Consider the following 17569-nt stretch of genomic DNA (forward strand, 5'->3'; position numbering starts at 1 on the left):
TAGATTCAACATATGTTGCAACACCAACTGAGTCAGACTTCAAAAAAAACAACAAGAAAGAACAGATAAAAATGTGGTTCAGCCCAAGAAGCAGGAAGATTCGATGTGTCCTGAACAAGACTCAGCCAAAGACTAAAAGTTATTCCCTTTGTCAAGACACATCTTCAGCTTATGAATTCTTTCCTTCCCCTCCTCATAAAAAGCCCTCCAAGCCACCAAAAAAGCAGACACAGAGACAAAGTAAGATGAAGAAGAAGAAACGTTTAGCAGACATTAACAAAGTGTGGAGCTTAGAGAAGTCTGAGCAGGAAGGAGCTGAGGAGAGCACTCCTAAGGAAAAGTGTGTGACCATTTGCAGCCAACCAGAAGTCCTGTGTACTCTGGAACCAAATAGCCCTGAAGAGACACTTGAGCAGGATGCTGTAAAGGAAGATGACTCCAGCAAAAATAGGAAAAATACAGAGATATTGCCACAGGTAAAATCCTTGGAGAAGAAAGCTAACAGTGAGGTTGCATGCCCTGCACAAATCAGCAGAGAAAAATGTGCTACAGAGACATCACTGTCATTAGGAAATGAAACTATGCCTTTGAAACGTGAAAGGGAGCAATCTAGGCTTTCAGGTACTTCCCAATCTAAAAGACCAAGAACTGAGAGGAGCATTATTGGGAAGTCAGTGATTCAGGTGGACTGCTTAGAAGAATTATCTCAGGGTTGCCCTGTCTCCCCAGTGACTGAACACAGGACACCAGTTCAGGTTTCTTCCTCTGTATCAAAACTTGCTGACACTGAAATAAAGACAAGAAGCTCAGAAGTATTTCAAGCAATAAATAGTCCTTCACTTTCAACATCTCCTTCTACCCCATCTACATCTAAGAGCTGTAATCAAGTAGGAATACCACACAGTCCTTCTGTGTTGAAGTCCCCTGGTGGTAACTCAGTTGCCAGAAGAAATTACAAAGGAGAGACTTTGCTTCATGTTGCTTCCATCAAGGTAGGTCTGTCATCATCTAGTTCTACTTTTTCTTTTTCAAAAATATCCTTGGAAATAGTTGGTTCATTACATGGTATTTTGGGAGGAAATATTGTATCCTGTGGTCTATTTCTTCTGAGTTTGTTGGGGAGCTTCTGATTTGATAAAGAAATTGTTATTGAAACTATCAAAGGTGGCTATACTTGAGAAACTTAATGTACTACTGTGTTAGTTATGAGTTCCAGGAAGTGATAAGCATTCAAATATTTTGACAGAAAGCTGTCACTGATTTGTCATAAGGAGTTTAGCTAAGTATTTCAGACCTCACCAGGTGATCTTTGTCAGTTTAGCTTGACCTGGTAACATGGCCAGGACAAGATCTGAGTTGTCTTCCTAAAGCTAATTCTGTGTAACCTTAATTGAGGTGAACTATTTCATAATCTTTTGAGTGTGATGCAAGTGTTGGCTCAAAAGGAATGAAGTGATGCACTCTGGGATTCCCATGCTGGGCCCTGTGCTCTGGGCATGCTGTCCTTACAGATGGTGGAGAAGGAAGAATTAGGACAAAGTTGTAATATTTTTCTGTACACTTCACTTTATGTAGGATGAATGTTATCCTTGGAATGACAGCTGTCACCCATTTTGCTATTATTATTTTAGCCAGCTGGTGCTGTGGTAGAACTTCATGGCTTTGCTCTTTTCAAGGGCTGTCCTTCCCTATTACTATTTAAAAGCTTCCTGCAGATAGGGTAAGTTGAATGCTTCCAGTCAGACATATTAGATGGCAGCCCTATTCTGAGGTCTTTTTAAAGAGTTTGTAATGTTACAATTTAAATGTATTTTGTGCTAAATCATAATATAGAAATACTGAGTGGTTAATAAACTGCCTGTACTGGTAGAACTGATTGGCCTGTAAGTATCCTGACATACAGCACTTGTATTTGTTGAGAAAAAGACTGTTCTTGATAAATAACTGTGTCCTCCTTCAAAGGCATTCTAATAAGCCATTCCAGCTGCACAAGACCTTTTTAAGTGGAAGTGGCAGCTGAGCTGAGTTCAAATAACCTTACTTGATGCCATTAATATGGAATTAGGGAGGAGAAAATGAAATATCCTCACAGGACTCAGGAGCTCTAAAGAACAGATCTCATATTACTTCTTGTCATAAGTCCTGTATATTCCTCTTTATTAAAATACTATTTACAAATAACAAATCACAGTGTTAGTGCTTGGAAAGGACCTCGAGAGGTCATAAGGTCCAACCCCCCTTGCCAGAGCAGGACCACCTAGTGTAGGTCACACAGGAGCATGTCCAGGTGGGTTCTGAATGTCTCTGGAGAAGAAGACTCCACAACATCACTGGGCAGCCTGTGCCAGTGTTCTGTCACCCTCACAGTGAAAAAGTGGTTTTGATTTGGTTTTTTTCCTGTTTACACAGAACCTCCTATGCTCCAACTTGCATCCATTACCCCTTGTCCTATCATTGGACATCACTGAGAAGAGCCTGACTCTGTCTTCCTGACACTCACCTTTTACATATTTGTAAATGCTAGTGATCTTGCCCCTCATACTCCCCCAAGCTGAAGAGACACAGCTCCCTCAGCCTTACCTTGTAAGGGTGGCACTTCATTCCCTTCATCATCTTTGTGGGTCTGCACTGGACTCTCTCAAGCAGTTCCCTGTCCTTCTTGAACTGAGAGGCCCAGAACTGAACACAGTATTCCAGATGTGGCCTCACCAGGGCAGAGTAGAGGGGTAGGAGAACCTCTCTCTACCTATTAACCATCCCCCTTTTAATGCACCCCAGGATGCCATTTGCCTTCTTGGCCACAAGGGCACATTGTTGGCTCATGGTCATCTTTCTGTCAGCTAGAACTCCCAGGTCCCTTTCATCTGTGTTGTTCTCTAAGAGGTCAGTCCCCAACCTATACTGATACATGGGGTTGTTGTTTCCCAGATGCAAGACCTTACACTTGTTGTAATTCATGAAAATTTCTCCTTGTCCAACTCTCCAGCCTGCCTAGGTCCCTCTGAATGGCAGTACAGCCTTCTGAGGTGTCAGCAAGTCCTCCCAGGTTTGTGCTATCAGCAAACTTGCGGAGAGGACACTGTCCCATCATCAAGATCACTGATAAAGATGTTGAACAGGACTGGACCCAGCACTGATCCCTGGGGGACTCCACTAGTTACAGGTCTCCAGCTGGACTCTGCACCATTGATCCCTACTTTTTGGGCTCTATTTTGTAGCCAGTACTTAATCCATCTTACTGTCCATTCTTCTATTCCACATTTCCTGATCTTACTTGAGAGGATGTTATAGGAGACTGTGTCAAAAGCCTTGCTAAGGATATGTAGACTACACCTACTGCTCTCCCTGCATCCAGCCATTGAGTCACAACATCATAGGCTATCAGATCAGCTAGACATGATTTCCCTATGGTAAACCCATGCTGACTAGTCCTGATAACCCCCAGGATGAGCTGCTCCATCATTTTTCCAGGAATGGAGGTGTGGCTGACTAGTCTATAATTGCCTGGATCTTCCTTCTTGCCCCTTTTGAAGACTGGAATGTCACTGGCTTTCTTCCAGTCCTCAGGCATCTCTCCTGTTTGCCATGATATCTCAGAAATGATGAATCATCCTTTCATGATTTTCTGGGTGTTTGTAGGGAATACTATTATGACTAGTTTTAAAACAAAAATTGATCTACCTTGACAGGTTTTCACACACATAGGGATTCCAGCAGTAGGTCTTGATACATTTTTGGAGCACAAGTGATGTGCCAATGAGGTTGGTTTTTATTGCAGAGCATTTTGGAGATGAGTAAAAATTAAACACTTCATGCTATAGACAAAAAGAATTGACAAGTTTTGATATCCAAGTTTCATGGTGTAGCTGGTACTGCTTGTTGGCATTGGTACAGCTGTCTCTGAGGAGGGATTAGGCTGTTTCACTGAGCTTAAAAGCTGATGTCCAGCTGTAGTGTAGGCAGTGGACAGACACATGAATGCTATTAGAAGTTCTGTATGTAAATTAATTTTGGTGTCTCCTTTTAAAGTTTATCATGATTTATCTACAATGGGAAGTTGCTTCTCTTCCTCACCATTTCTTCCATAGTTTTACTATATCATAGAATCACAGAATTGGCTGGGTTGGAAGGGACCTCAGAGATCATCAAGTCCAACCCTTGACCCACTACCGCTGCAGTTACCAGACCATGGCACTGAGTGCCACATCCAGTCTCTTTTTAAATATCTCCAGGGACGGAGAATCCACTACTTCCCTGGGCAGCCCATTCCAATGCCTGATCAGTTCCTTTTGTGTTGAGATGCTTGTTAGGAAAGCATGTTCCTTGTTTAGGCTAGCCAGTGCCTTGTTTAGCTAGCCAGGGCTTTCGGAGTGATCACAAGTTACCACTCTTTTTTAAAGGTAACTAAAATAAGGCAAGGAGTGTGGTCTTTCAGGTATGGTCTTTGTGTGCCTATGTGTTTCCAGCTACTGAACTTCCAATGGAACTTTTGAGAGCTTTTTTTTACTGTCTGTGAACCTCAGCTCCTTCTCTGTAGAAGAAAGTTACAGAGTATCTCCTTTCATTTGTGGTGTGCTTTTTGTTATATATACTCTATCTAACAGTGTTCCTAAGAAGATGCTTCATCCCATGGTAGCCAGTAAAATGTAGGCACAGTTACTAATCCATGTCAAAGTGCATTAAGTTGCTCTGGTCAGCATGATATGTGAGGACTTGGTTTTTCTACAGAGCTATTGGTTGTGGGTTTTGGTAACACTTTCCTTTTGAGCAGTGGACAGGAAAGAGCAGTCATTAATTGCCATGAATCTGCTGGCAATGTGGCAGTTGCCAAACATTTTTTGCATGCAAATCTTTTGTGTACCTTTATGTTTCTGGATCACTCTTCTGACTTGTAGGACCCTACCACAGAACTGATAAATGTGTTCTCAAATAAGATGGTCTTGAAAATGTGAGCTTTTATAGTGACCATACATTCTTACTCTGGGGTTTTTTTGTTGGTGGTGTTTTTGGTTGGTTTTTTTGGTTGTTTTGGTTTGGGGTTTTTTTTGTTGGCTTTTTCAAAATAGTCCTTTCCTCTTTTTCTGTTTCTAGAAGTATTTATTATTTTGTTTTAGAGATTTTTTTTCTTCTTCCTTCCACAACCAGTAATGTTTTTCCATATGTGTAATCAGAAACAAACTCGTAACTTCTACCCTCCCCCCAAGTGAAATAAAGTCTAATTCTCTGGGACTTCATGAATTATAAAAATAAAGCTGTATTATTTTTATTAGCTGTTAGATTCTAATACCCTGGATTTAATTAAACCTAATTGATTTCTCCCTTTTTTTATTTAAAAGGAATACTGTTATAAGACAAATTAATCATATTTGGCTGTTTTAAATGATTCTGAGGAACTGCCCTTTTTTGCTTCAACTAGTTATAAGCTTACCAAAATAAAAATTGTTTTCAAGAAAGGTTCTTGTGTGGGTGAATGTAATGCTGAGTTACACTAGTAAATGAAAATAAATGCAGCTCTGCCCATAGCAAACAACAGTCATGTTTATCTTTGTAATCATTAAAGGTAAAAATTCCAATTAGTTAAAATATAAAATGTAACTTGCAACCTATTTACTCCTAATAGTCTAAACTGATGGGAAATTGCCCAGTCAACAGCCCTTCCACATATGATTGATTTTTAAGTCACAAGTTTTTCTCATGACTAGTTTTTATGTGACAACTGAAAATGCAGCTCACTATTATTTAACTAGTTAGTACAGAGTCTTAAATCTACTACAGAGAAAAACATTTTTAGAGTTTTGTGTCTATATTTCTTCTGCATTGACAAGGGAGATGATAGGGCAGTTCACAGTGTGGAGTCACTGTCACTGTGGATTCCAGGAAGAGCAATAGTGAAAGGTTCTGCAGCTGGGTTGGGGCAATCCCAAACACACTTACAGGCTGGGCAGGCAGTGGATTGAGGTCAGTCCTGAGGAGAAGGACTTGGGGGTGTTGGTTGATGAGAAGCTCAACATGAGGTGGCAGTGTACACTTGTAGCCCAGAAAGCCAGCTGTGTCCTGGGCTACATCAAAGGAAGTGTGACCAGCAGGTCAAGAACAGAGGGCATTGTTCCCCTCTACTCCTCTCTGGTGAGAGTGCATCTAGAGTACTCTGCCCAGTTCTGGAGTCCCCAGTATAAGAAGGCTACAGCTACAGCAAATCCAGAGGAGCTGCCCTAAAGATGCTCAGTGGGCTGGAGCACCTCTGCTATAAAGACAGGCTGAGAGAGTTGGGGTTGTTCAGCCTGGAGAAGAGAAGGCCTTGGGGAGAGCTTATACCACCTTCCAGTGCCTGAAGGGTCTACAGTAAAGCTGGGAAGAGACTTTTTTTTAAGGGCTTAGAGTCATAGCTTAAGGGAAATGGCTTTAAACTGAAAGAGGGGAGATTTAGGTTGGACATTAGTAAGAAATTCTTTGCTATGAGCATGGTTAAGCTGTGACAGTCTCATCCCTGGAAGTGTTGAAGGTTGGGGCTTGGAGCCACCTCGTAGAGGTCCTTAATAAAGGCATCACCCAAGACCTGCTCTGCTGGGCTCTTCATATTCATTAACACTGTAGTAACTATTAGATAATTCCTTCTGAACCTGTGAAACTCTTCATTTTTATTGCTTTTTTTAGCAGTTAATGACCCCTTAGAGTGAAAGTTTGTGTAAGCATGTGATGGTCAACACAAGAATACCTTTTAAATACTTTTCCAGGTATCTCTTACCTAGTTAGCTGCACAGTTCCTCACTTGTGGTATCAGATGGGTATGTATCATATTTGAGTGTTGGGTCGTGCATGTACAGGGGAGAAATGTCTTCCAGCCTCCCCTGAGCAAAATGCAGTGCATGGACAGAATCATTCCTGGCAGCTGTAAAGGTGTAAGGTCTTATTGTCCAGGCCTCTTGATTTTGTATGGCAGGTGACTTAGCTGTGTATATAATACCTGTTTCATTGGAGTAATGAGGTCTGCTGGTAGAAGCTAGCAGCATGTCTTGGATGCAAGTGTAGTATCATTTTCTTGTACTACCCTCATTCTTTGGGACTCTGTCTTTTGAGTTGGAAGAATAGACTTTCATTAACATAATGATTTAAATGGGACTTTTAGGTGGAAAATACCTATGGTGGCTGAAAATATTAAAGGGTTAAAATGGAAAAAATCAATGTATAAAATCAAGCTGAAAGGATCCTTGGAGTTCTTAACCCTCTCTCTGCATTAACATTGTGACACAAGTGACTTTGGGGGGAAAAAAACACCCCAGAAACAAAACAACAAATGGAAAGAACTGGGTAAGCCAAATGAGGATGACTTTCTGGGTTTCTGCCATCTGCATCTGTAGGAACAAAATTCTCACTGGGAGGGAAGTGTTTATAAAGCTGTGTAAATACCCTTCTCTTCTGTTAGCTGATGCTGTCTTCTAGATCTACCGACAGATGGACCCAGTGCCTTTCCTGCTTCTATGATTTTCAGAGCTCCCATATACTGTAGCAGAGAAAGAGCAAACACATTGCATTATTATGTTGTCACTAGACATAAGCTTTGTTAGGAGCTTAAAATGTCCTTTGCTTCCAAACAGGTAACTTTACATTCTGCAGTAGTTTCTCCCTCTTCAGGAGCTGCTTGTAATCCTTCATTGGTTATGAGATTTCAAAGTAAACACTTTCTTGTGCAATGTTGATGTTAGCATTTTTCAACCTAGTGTTTGTCCTGTTCTCTACTTCTGAACAGGTAGTATCTCCAGTTATATTTCCAGTCTGCTGCTGCTATGGACTTAATACAAACTGTGAGGTCTCTCCTCAAATCATCTGGTATGGTTAGGATTCTGTATTTGGGACTGGTGATTTTTTACTGGCGTTTATAGATAGAATAACTTCAAAGGTCTAAATATACAAAGTCTATTTCAATACTAGTTGAAGAACAACTTTAGGAAGCATGTCTGAAAAAACTAACCTCAAAGCAATAGGTGATTGTAAGTATTAGTCTCTTTTGCTTTCTTGTGGAGGAAAGATGTGGTGTGTAGATGTTTGTGGATAGGACCTGCCCCTGCCAAATGCTTAGCTTTTCTTCTTTAGAGTACAGCAAAATATTTAGTAGTAGTTCCATCAGCTCTCACAGAACAGACCAGTGTGTTAACTGCACTTTTTTTACTTTTGGATCACTATCAGATGTTTGTCTTCTTTGCAGGGGGTACCCTAACACATGCTTGCTAAAGATCTACATCTTGAAATTTTTGTTTTCCTCTTTTCAACTAAGTATTCATAATATAGTAAAGTACTGATGAGCTGCTGTGGGGACAAAAGGCTTGTTGTCCTAGTTATGAATATTTTTGTTAATGTATCTTTTGTAATCCTGCCTGACAGCACCCACCCAGTCATTGTGCAGTACAGCTGGGATGATGGCTTCCCCTCCCTCCCTGTCACTCACCCTGGGAGCTGGCTGCAGGGAACAGGTTCCATTTCCAGCTGAGGTGATGAGAATATTTTTTCTTCTGTGAACAGCACAATGCCAATTTTCTAATTTTAACTTAAATTTGGATTTCATTCTGTGGATGTTGTCAGTGCTGGTGTTCACACCAGTAGCATTTCCTTTCATAAAACTGCAGTAATGTTTTACAAATCAATACTCAAAAACTGATATGAAAAGCTGTAGTACTACCTAATGCCCACACAAATTGTTAACTACACTTACTGCTCTGAAGGAGTACTCTTGAAATGTCAAGCCTTTGCTGTAAGTGTTTGCAATTTTAACTTTAAATTATAAGCTCAGATCTCACTCATTATAGGTAATTGTGGCTTCTGTCTGTAGAAAAAGATCTAATGCTGAGCACTGTCTTAGCTGCCTCTGAATAACTCTTCAGATTTGATGCATGTCTATTACCTTGTAACCATGAAGTATTCTAACAGCAGTATATTTTTTAATTGCTTTGAAAAGTAACATTTTGCTGGGACATCTAGGTTGTGAATATAACACGTGAAATTCCTCTGTGCTAATTTGACTCTAAAGCCAATGATTCTCAGCATTTTTGTGTGAATTTTGAGTTGCCTGTTGTTTCTTGCTTGATTTATTTCTGCTGAACAAAGTCTGTCTTAATATTTAGTCTAAAGAGTAAAGATTAAAGCTATTTTGTTTTTCTGAAGTGTTTCTTCTTAAAACAAAAATGGGATTAAAATACATTGAAATGCATTTCAATGTCTTGAAAGCTTAATTTAATATTATTTCATAACTTCTAAGGTGTGGTGTGACATAATAGGAACTTTTTTACTTGCCACCACCTAAAGGCATGGAACTTTCTGTATATAATGGATTAATCTTCTCTTTCCTCTTCCAAGTCCTAGTATTCTGTATATTACAGATTTGACAAAGGGCAAGAGGGAGATACCAGTTAGTTTTGTAGTTTTAGTTCTATTGGGGATTGCAATACCCTGGTCTAGGGAAAATGTTAGTGGGCATCTTGAAATGTTTGGTTGGGGTGGATCCTAAAATGAAAAAGAAAAACAAAAAAAGCAAAACCAAATACAAAGCAACAAAACAAACCAACCAAACAAACAAAACAATGAAGAAGAAGAAAAAAAAACCTAATGTAAAATGAAAAGTTTGTATTATTTAGGTAGTTTTAGTCATTAGATGACACTTTGCTGTGTTCTCCCTCTGTATTTCTCTGTCAGCATAACTGTGCCTGATCTGTTACAGTGCAGGTGAATTGTTGCTTTGGTCTGAGAGGTGGTACCTGATGCTGAGAGATGTGGGGCAGCCTGGCCCCATTAGTTGTATATATCTGTAGCTGTGGTGGGTTCCCTGACATTGCAGCAAAAATCTGGGAGGAGGCTTTGTGGCATCCCTTCTAGTAGGGCAAACTTTTCCAATTGCTGTTCTGTAGGAACAAATGCCAGAAGCAAGAACTGGCTGACATGGCACAAAGTGAGTTTTAATTACCAGCATGCTGGGGTGTGGATGGTGAAAGTAGAAAGGGGCTCAGAGTCCATTTGGTTTTACTCTCCTTGGGTTACTCTTCCCACCTGCTTTTGAGACCTGCACTGCAGATACTTTCTGGCCTCAGCTTCTGCAGGAGGCTTCTCCTTGCCTTGCAGCTATTAATAGCTGCATCTGTGTATGCTCCAATCTCATTACTGACTTTCTTTCACTTACCTTTTAGGGGTGTCAAAACCTCTGATTCACAAAATCTGTCCAGTTGCTTCCTTTGCCTTGTTTTTACTCAGTCTCTATGCTCATCTCATAATCTCTGCATCAGTTTCCACACTTTTCTATATGCATGTCCTTGTTTATAGTATAACCAGAATATAGTGTTCTGCCAAAAAGCAATGAAAACTATTTTGGTAGAACAAATATGAGAAAAAGTACCAGTGATATTCAGCTAGAGCAGTAATTGCAGTGTTAAATTTAAGTCTTTCACTTGTCCTTTTGGCTCACAGGGAAACAACTTGTAGAAGCTTGTCAGGCTTATTAATCTATTTTACCTGTGCATGTTTCTAGCAAGTTATTTAGATTACTTTGAAAAAAAATCCAATCTGAAGGACAAGGAAATTGTGAATAAGTGTTCCTTATTTTACTCCTTGCAGTTGACTTCAGTGGACAAATTGCACAAACTTGCTCATTTATTCCCAGTTAAGTCTGTTGTTTGTGCCTTCTTACTTAAAAATATGTATCTCTGTGAAAAGTGCAGGTGTTTCTAAATGAGCAATAAAGATAAACCATGGTCTCCAAAATCAGTTGAGTTTTTGTTATCCTGACAATATCTAAGTGGAAGACTCATATCATTACATTTTTATTGCAGATAAATTTATATTTCTACATCTCAGATTTTGTTGTCTTTGTGTATCTTCATTACTTTTCATTAAACATTGTGGTTTTTTTTTTCCTATGTAGGGTGACTTGGCAGTTGTTGAACAGCTGCTGAAAAATGGGGCAGATCCTAATGTCAAAGATAATGCTGGCTGGACACCGTTGGTGAGTACTGAAGATTTTTTTTCTGTCACCTGACTTATAATCAGATTTAATGTCATGCTTCCTTTCCTCTCCCATATATTGGTTCCCTTTACACGCATTTAGATGACAAAGAATTATGCAAAGTGAAGAAATGGTAATAAAGAAGTTTAAAAGAATTTATTAGCAACTATTGACCTGCCCAAATCCAGCTCTACTTTGCTGGGATAGGGCATGACAAGAAATCTTAACAGCCTGCAATTCTGCAAATGCAGAAAATGTAACTATGATGACTAGAAGACTGTTAATTGCAGATAGTGTATGTATTTTATGGGTTCTTAATGTCCTTGGTGTTTTTTACAATTTTGGAAATACATCAAGTAGCTGAATGAAAAAAAAAATTGCTTATTTCAAATACAGGAAACCAAAAGGTTCTCTTCAACCATGACTTCTTCCTGTCCTGAAGAATTTTTTTGGCAGTCTGTAATCTGTAAGGCTTTGTTCCCTGTAGTCTAATTTGCACACCATTGACTTTTGTTCAGTTCTCTGTTATTTCTTAGTGCTAAATTCCAAGGTTAATTCACATCAGGAATGTAATTCAGTATTCTTGCATCGTCTTCCCTGACCCTCTACTGAGAGGTGTTTCAAATGTGTTAACTGCTGTGGCAGAAGTCCTTCCTACCTATTCTGCTTCACTTGTGTTTTCCTCTTATGGATTTGCCCAACCAGCACGAGGCATGTAACCATGGGCACAGAGAAGTGGTGGAGCTGTTGCTGCAATCCAAGGCATCAGTGAACAGCACGGGGTATCAGAACGACTCGCCACTTCATGATGCTGTCAAGAATGGGCATGAGAGCATTGCTGAGCTTCTGCTTTTGCATGGTGCCTCCCGTGATGCAGTGTAAGTATACATGGGGTGTTGGTTTAACTATGGCATGAGCTACAGCTACAATTCCAGAGTGTCTGTTAAGTAAATATGAACCAAAGCTAATAATAAATGAAGTTTATTTGAAGTGGAGGGGTGGGTGTTAATTGCATGCTGTGCTATACTTATTTCCTCCTTTTCCAGGGAGATGTTTCCTTTCTATTTTGCTCTATTGTAAGCTTTTCTGAGGAACTCTGAGTTACAAATACCTGGAATATGAGAGATTGTACTAGGAAAGTAAAAAGAACAATTTTACTGCATTCTTAAACTTTTCTGTTGTCATCATGTAGCTAATGTCAGATCTAAGGTGCTGAGCTAGATGAGTTTTGAAATGCTACAGCTGGTTTTTGTCTCTGCTTTTACTATACTGCTTGCTAGCAGAAGGTGTTTTGATCCAGCCTATTATTCTACCTTCACAAATGACACAGACACAGGCTGAGATTTGGCAAATGTTTTATTTTTTCCATTCTGAATCAAAGACCTATCCTTGATATGCTTTTAAATTAAAAAAATAATTGCATCTTCTATACATTACACCTGCTGAAGATTTTGGCATTGTGTAAAGAATCTGTTAGTGTGTGGATAACCCGTAAGCTTTTAGTATTTCAGACACTAAATGTGGTTTTAGGTGTTGTAGTTGTGCCAGGACCTAAAATTTGAGTCCAGTGCCAGGTTGCCCATAGGTGTGTAACGGGATAAGATGAAGTCTTGTGTGTCATGAATTTCCTTGCCAGCCACATGGAGAAGAATTAAGTTCAGCTTAATCACTGCATTCTTGGTATTGGCTCTTGAAGCTCAGAAAATTAAGGTACTCAGTGGAAAGTCACAGGGTTTTAAAAAACAGTCCTAGTATTGAATATATGGAGTTAAAAACAAACCCATAAAACTTCAGCATGAAAATGTAAACCAAGGATAAATTGTTCATCTTTACTTCGTTCTTGAACAATAAAGACCTGTACATTACACCTTGGAAAGCAGTCTGCTTCAAAAACTTAATTCTTCAAGCCTTAATATCAGGAACTGTTGTTTTTTTTTGACACCACTTGTCCATCTGGAGTAAACAACAGTGTAGCAAAGCCAAGAGATGTGATGCAAGGTTTTGACAGTTCTTAAAGCACTGTCAAAGTGCTCAGCCAAGACTCCACAGGCCAACACAGTCCAACTCTCCAGGTCTCTTACTAGCCTTAGTCTCTACATGAGTTCTTGCAAAGTGAGATGAACCTGAACCTTTCAGCTCATTCAGCATAAGCAAACATGACTTTTTATTGAAACAAAAGATTTTTAATCACATAGGGAGAAATTTATGTAAACCTTAAACTTTGTTTCTAGCTTTTCATTGAACACATTGACATAGGATATGTCACAACAGTGCCTCCCTCTTGTAGTGCCACGAAGTATCAGAAATTACTTCTAAGTGTGCTTGATCTCCAGTGTACTTGGAATCTCTTTTGTGTGTGGTGTTAAGAATCATAGGATCATAGTTGCAAGGGACCCATCAGGATCATCAGCTCCAACTCCTGTTCCTGTGTAGGGCAGCCCCAGGATCACACTGTGTGCCTGAGAGCGTCATCCAAACACTTCTTCAACTTGGGCAGTCTTGGGGCTGTGACCACTTCCCTGGGGACTCTGTTCCAGTGCTCAGCTGTCCTCTGGCTGAGAAACCACTTCCTAATACCTAACCTAAATGTAACCTAATATGTAACCTCCTCTGGTTCAACTTCCTCCCACTTCCCCAAGTCCTGTCATCAGTCACAGGAGTGAAGAAGAAATTGGTGCCAGTCCCATCTCTTCCCCTCATGAGGAAGCCACAGACTACAATGGGGTTTCCCCCCAACCTCTTTTTCTCCAGGCTGAACAATCCAAGAAATATGTATTCCTATTTTCATTTAACTTAATTTTTTTTTTGGAAACGAATTTAGCTGCCTTGAAACTTTGTTTCAATTGTCTGGCAAAAGGAACCAGAGGTGCTTTGGCAACAGTCCAGTCCTTGCTGTCTCCCCTGGAAAAACTGAGGCTTCCAAATCAAATTTTGAAATGTTTATCTCTGGCTGAAAGTACTGTGAATGTTACTTTTGCATTGCTGACGTAAAGGGGTTGGTTCTTCTCTCCCTTTTTTGCAGGGAGCATCAGAGACACAGAGAAAAGGATGTACAAGCAAACTGTTCAGTCTTGAAGAGTATGATTTTACTGACCTCTTCAAAACATTACTGAAAAACAAGAACATTGTGTCTGAGAATTCTGGGAACATCTTGTGCCTCCCTTCCTTTCTGTTTTCTGCTAGCTCCAGCAATGAATTGTGCATGATCTTTTCCTGGATCATGACTTTGCAAATCTCAGAGGGTTTCTTTTTGCTGCTGCCCCTGGTAGTTGTAGTCCTAATTTAAACAGTTGTTGGCTTTGTCTAAGTAAGTAGATTTGAACCTTCTTTAATGTAAAATGGTTTAAATATTTTTTCTGGTGAATGTAGGTACCCTTATAATGAAATCGCATCTGACAAGAAACTTGCTTTTCAGTGGCTTTTTTCTTAAATCCCAAAGACCTGCAGACCATAATTTTAAAAATTGGAGGTGAGAACGGGGTGGTCACTTAAGATGAGGCAATTATTCTTTTCATTATGACTATTATAAGAGGGCGTTTTGTACTTATCACAGGATCTATTCACCTTCACATTATTTCTCTAGGATCTCTAAAGTAAAAATTGAGCAGGGATGAGAACGTACAACTCTTCTCAAAGCTTTATTTTCTTTAGGAAGGTACCTGAGATGTACCTTAACTGAAGAGGCATTCAGTGTGTGAGTTAAGACTGCATCAAACCAATTTTGCTAAACTGATAAATTTTACTCAATCTTGGCTTTTGTAATGTGTTAAATTATTCTGTTCCTTTCTTGGGCTCTTCAGGCTCCCAATGAACTAACTTTCAGCCCAGAAGAATGCCTTCTTTATCTTAACATATTAGTGATTCTTCATTACCTCGTAGAGCTAGAGAGGAAAGTTTGATTAGTTCACTGTGGTTACTTAAAATCTTTCTCTTTAGCTAAGCTAAAGAAAATGTGAACATAAGTGTGCTCAAATGTTACTTGGGATACTAAGAAATAATTCACCATGAAACCTCACAGAAGGGGTTAATATCTTGCTCCTGTTTTCACTGTAGCATTAACTCAGGTTTGAGTCTTAGTATCATGTTGAAGAGTTAATATACTGGAACAAAAGCAAAGCTTGTATTAAATAAACTGCTTAGAGAAGTAGTTCTGAAATATAGTATGATACTCAATTGTGCAAGGTGAAATATTTTTTAGAGATGTACAGTCTTTAATGACTGCAGTCCAGAGGCAGGTAAGATCCCCTGCTCTGTAGAGGGTTGTAAGATGTATCTGGGAGGAAATAAATACAGTTGCTTTCTAAGGGACTTCAATTCAAGTAGTATAACCTTAACCATCAGGGAGCTGAGACTTCACAATTTCAGAATTAGATCTTATGTTCACAGACCCATTAAGAACAGCTCATTTCAAGTGTCTTTCTCATGTCATAGTAATATATGGTGCATTAAAAAGTAACTGTATGTAATATGAAGCAGCTTTTTAGACCAAGTGAATGTAGATGAGAACTACCTCTTGCCAGAAAGCAATCCTGGGATTTTAGTATTCCTTGGCAAAATTTTGGGGGGAATCTAAGGTTTCATAATTGAGGCACTTCATTTGCCATTTGAAGTTGTTGGGTTTTTTTGTTGGTTTTTTTTTTTTGACTGGGAAAAATATAAACTACAAATGAAAAATATTATATGGACCAGTGAACCTATTAATTGTCGTGCTGGTCTGGTTAGGTTTTTTAAGTTAATCTCCTACATATACCTAATTCATATTTTTATAGCTTTTTTCATGTGCTCGCTCTCTTGCATTCTTTTTTTCCTTGCTTCACAGCAAACCAAGTGATTTGAAAAATTAGATCTATGCAAAATAAGCTTAGCATTAGTAAAAATTGTTGTGTTTTCCTATTTTTTTTTTTAGGTGGTAGCTGTCTTTGAGTAGATGTGAGTCTGATTCTGGGAATGGGGAATGCCCAGGGATAGACTGGGGTCCTCAATTATGAATGGCAGAGCAGTAAAAAAATATTATAACCTGAAGTTAATGCCAGGAGGCACGAGACCCTGATGCTGACATAACTTTGCTTTTTCTAAGTCAAGATAGCATAGGACTTTGCTGTCTGAATGTAAGACAGTATGCTTAACATCCCTCTGACAGCAGGTTAATTAAAACCCTGACCCTGGGTATCAAAGACAGTCTTTCTGGCTACACAGATTACATTTTCTTCCTTCTGTCAGGTTAAAAAAAGTACTGCTTACTGTACTCAAAATATGGGTGCTGCCTTGAGAGTCCCAAACTGGCCAGATATCTACATGGGAATAAGTGGTTACAGGACTACACTGGGAACTGATTCCAGGACTTCCATTCAATACTGTATTTTTATGGGGGGCTTGGATATAAAATTGATTTATGCTCAGCTGTGGAACAGTAAATAATATCTGGTATGAAAATCGAGCAGCTTAAACCTTGTGATTACAAATTCTTGTGTTGCTTGTACTGGAAGTTGTGCAAGTTTGTGGCTTCTGAAGGGCTGACAGGTGTGTCCCTACTTGTTTATTCCTCTGGTCACTTATTTCATGTTCATAAAACATTTAGGAAGGTAGCTTTTAAGTTTCTTTCTTACTACAGCAGTAACTTCTGTTGTCTTCATGCCTAAGACTTCAGCAAGAGTTGCACCATAACCTAACTCCTATTTCTAAAGGTTTTTATAAGAAGTTTTATAAGTGCAGATACTCAGACTATTAAGCCCATCCCTTGGGCAGGCATTCTCCTTTTTTTCAGACACAAGCTGCCAAGTTTGTCACATTTTACTTTAACTGTACTTTACCATCCTCTGAATAACCATTAAATCATCAATGCTGCATAATGGCAACACACTGGTAAGAAGCCCCCAGAGGTGATAGCTGGAGCTCTTATTTGTGCAGTTTAATTGCCAAAAAATATTGTATGTTGAACTGTGGTGGCCTGTATAATTATCCATGGTAAATATTCAAGTATTTTTTCCCACCAGTCAAGGATCTTACTGTCATTTATGGGGAAGATACTCCCAAATCTCTGCTACTGGCATGCAGTGATTTCCTCCCCCTGCTTCGTTCACAGTAAAAGGTCAGTCTAAAGGTGATCTTGGTGCATGTGCTGATTCCACCAAGCCCCTCCAGGTGCATTGTTCAGAGGAACTGTCTTGCAGTAGTTAGAGTTGATTATGGCCCTTTTTTAAAGAAAGGGCAAGAGCTTCCCTGATGATGCACGACAAAGCAGGAACAGCATGACAGTATTTAATGGGCTGCAACTCCCAGGACTGGGCCTAGATATAACCAATTATCTTTTAGTCTGTAGAATTTGTATTATGCCAGCTCTTTGCTCATTAGTAACACAAAAGAGCTTAAGGCTGGTAATAGTGTAAAACTAGCAATTGTGAAATGCCATCCCACAGTCTTATAGATGGGACTTTTGTGGGCTTGTTTTCCCATGCTGGTGAGCAGTGCTCAGTCCAGGGGCACAGAAAAGTGCTGAGATCTGTTGCATCTTTCAGCTTTGCACTGGCCAAAGCCCCCCATTTAACTCAGAATGAAGATCTGATGATTTGAGCCACTCTTTGGGCT

General features: G+C 39.5%; 1 protein-coding gene across 1 annotated transcript in view; it reads left to right on the forward strand.

Moving 5' to 3' along the window:
- Nucleotides 1-17569, forward strand: part of BARD1 (BRCA1 associated RING domain 1) — a 42605-nt gene that overhangs the window by 9852 nt on the left and 15184 nt on the right. The window contains exons 4-6 of the mRNA XM_030454387.1: nt 4-992; nt 10904-10984; nt 11690-11862. Of these exons, the coding sequence (XP_030310247.1) occupies nt 4-992; nt 10904-10984; nt 11690-11862 (1243 nt within the window). The remainder of the gene's footprint in view (nt 1-3; nt 993-10903; nt 10985-11689; nt 11863-17569) is intronic.

Source organism: Calypte anna, chromosome 7 (genome assembly GCF_003957555.1).
Source record: "Calypte anna isolate BGI_N300 chromosome 7, bCalAnn1_v1.p, whole genome shotgun sequence".
Taxonomy (NCBI): domain Eukaryota; kingdom Metazoa; phylum Chordata; class Aves; order Apodiformes; family Trochilidae; genus Calypte; species Calypte anna.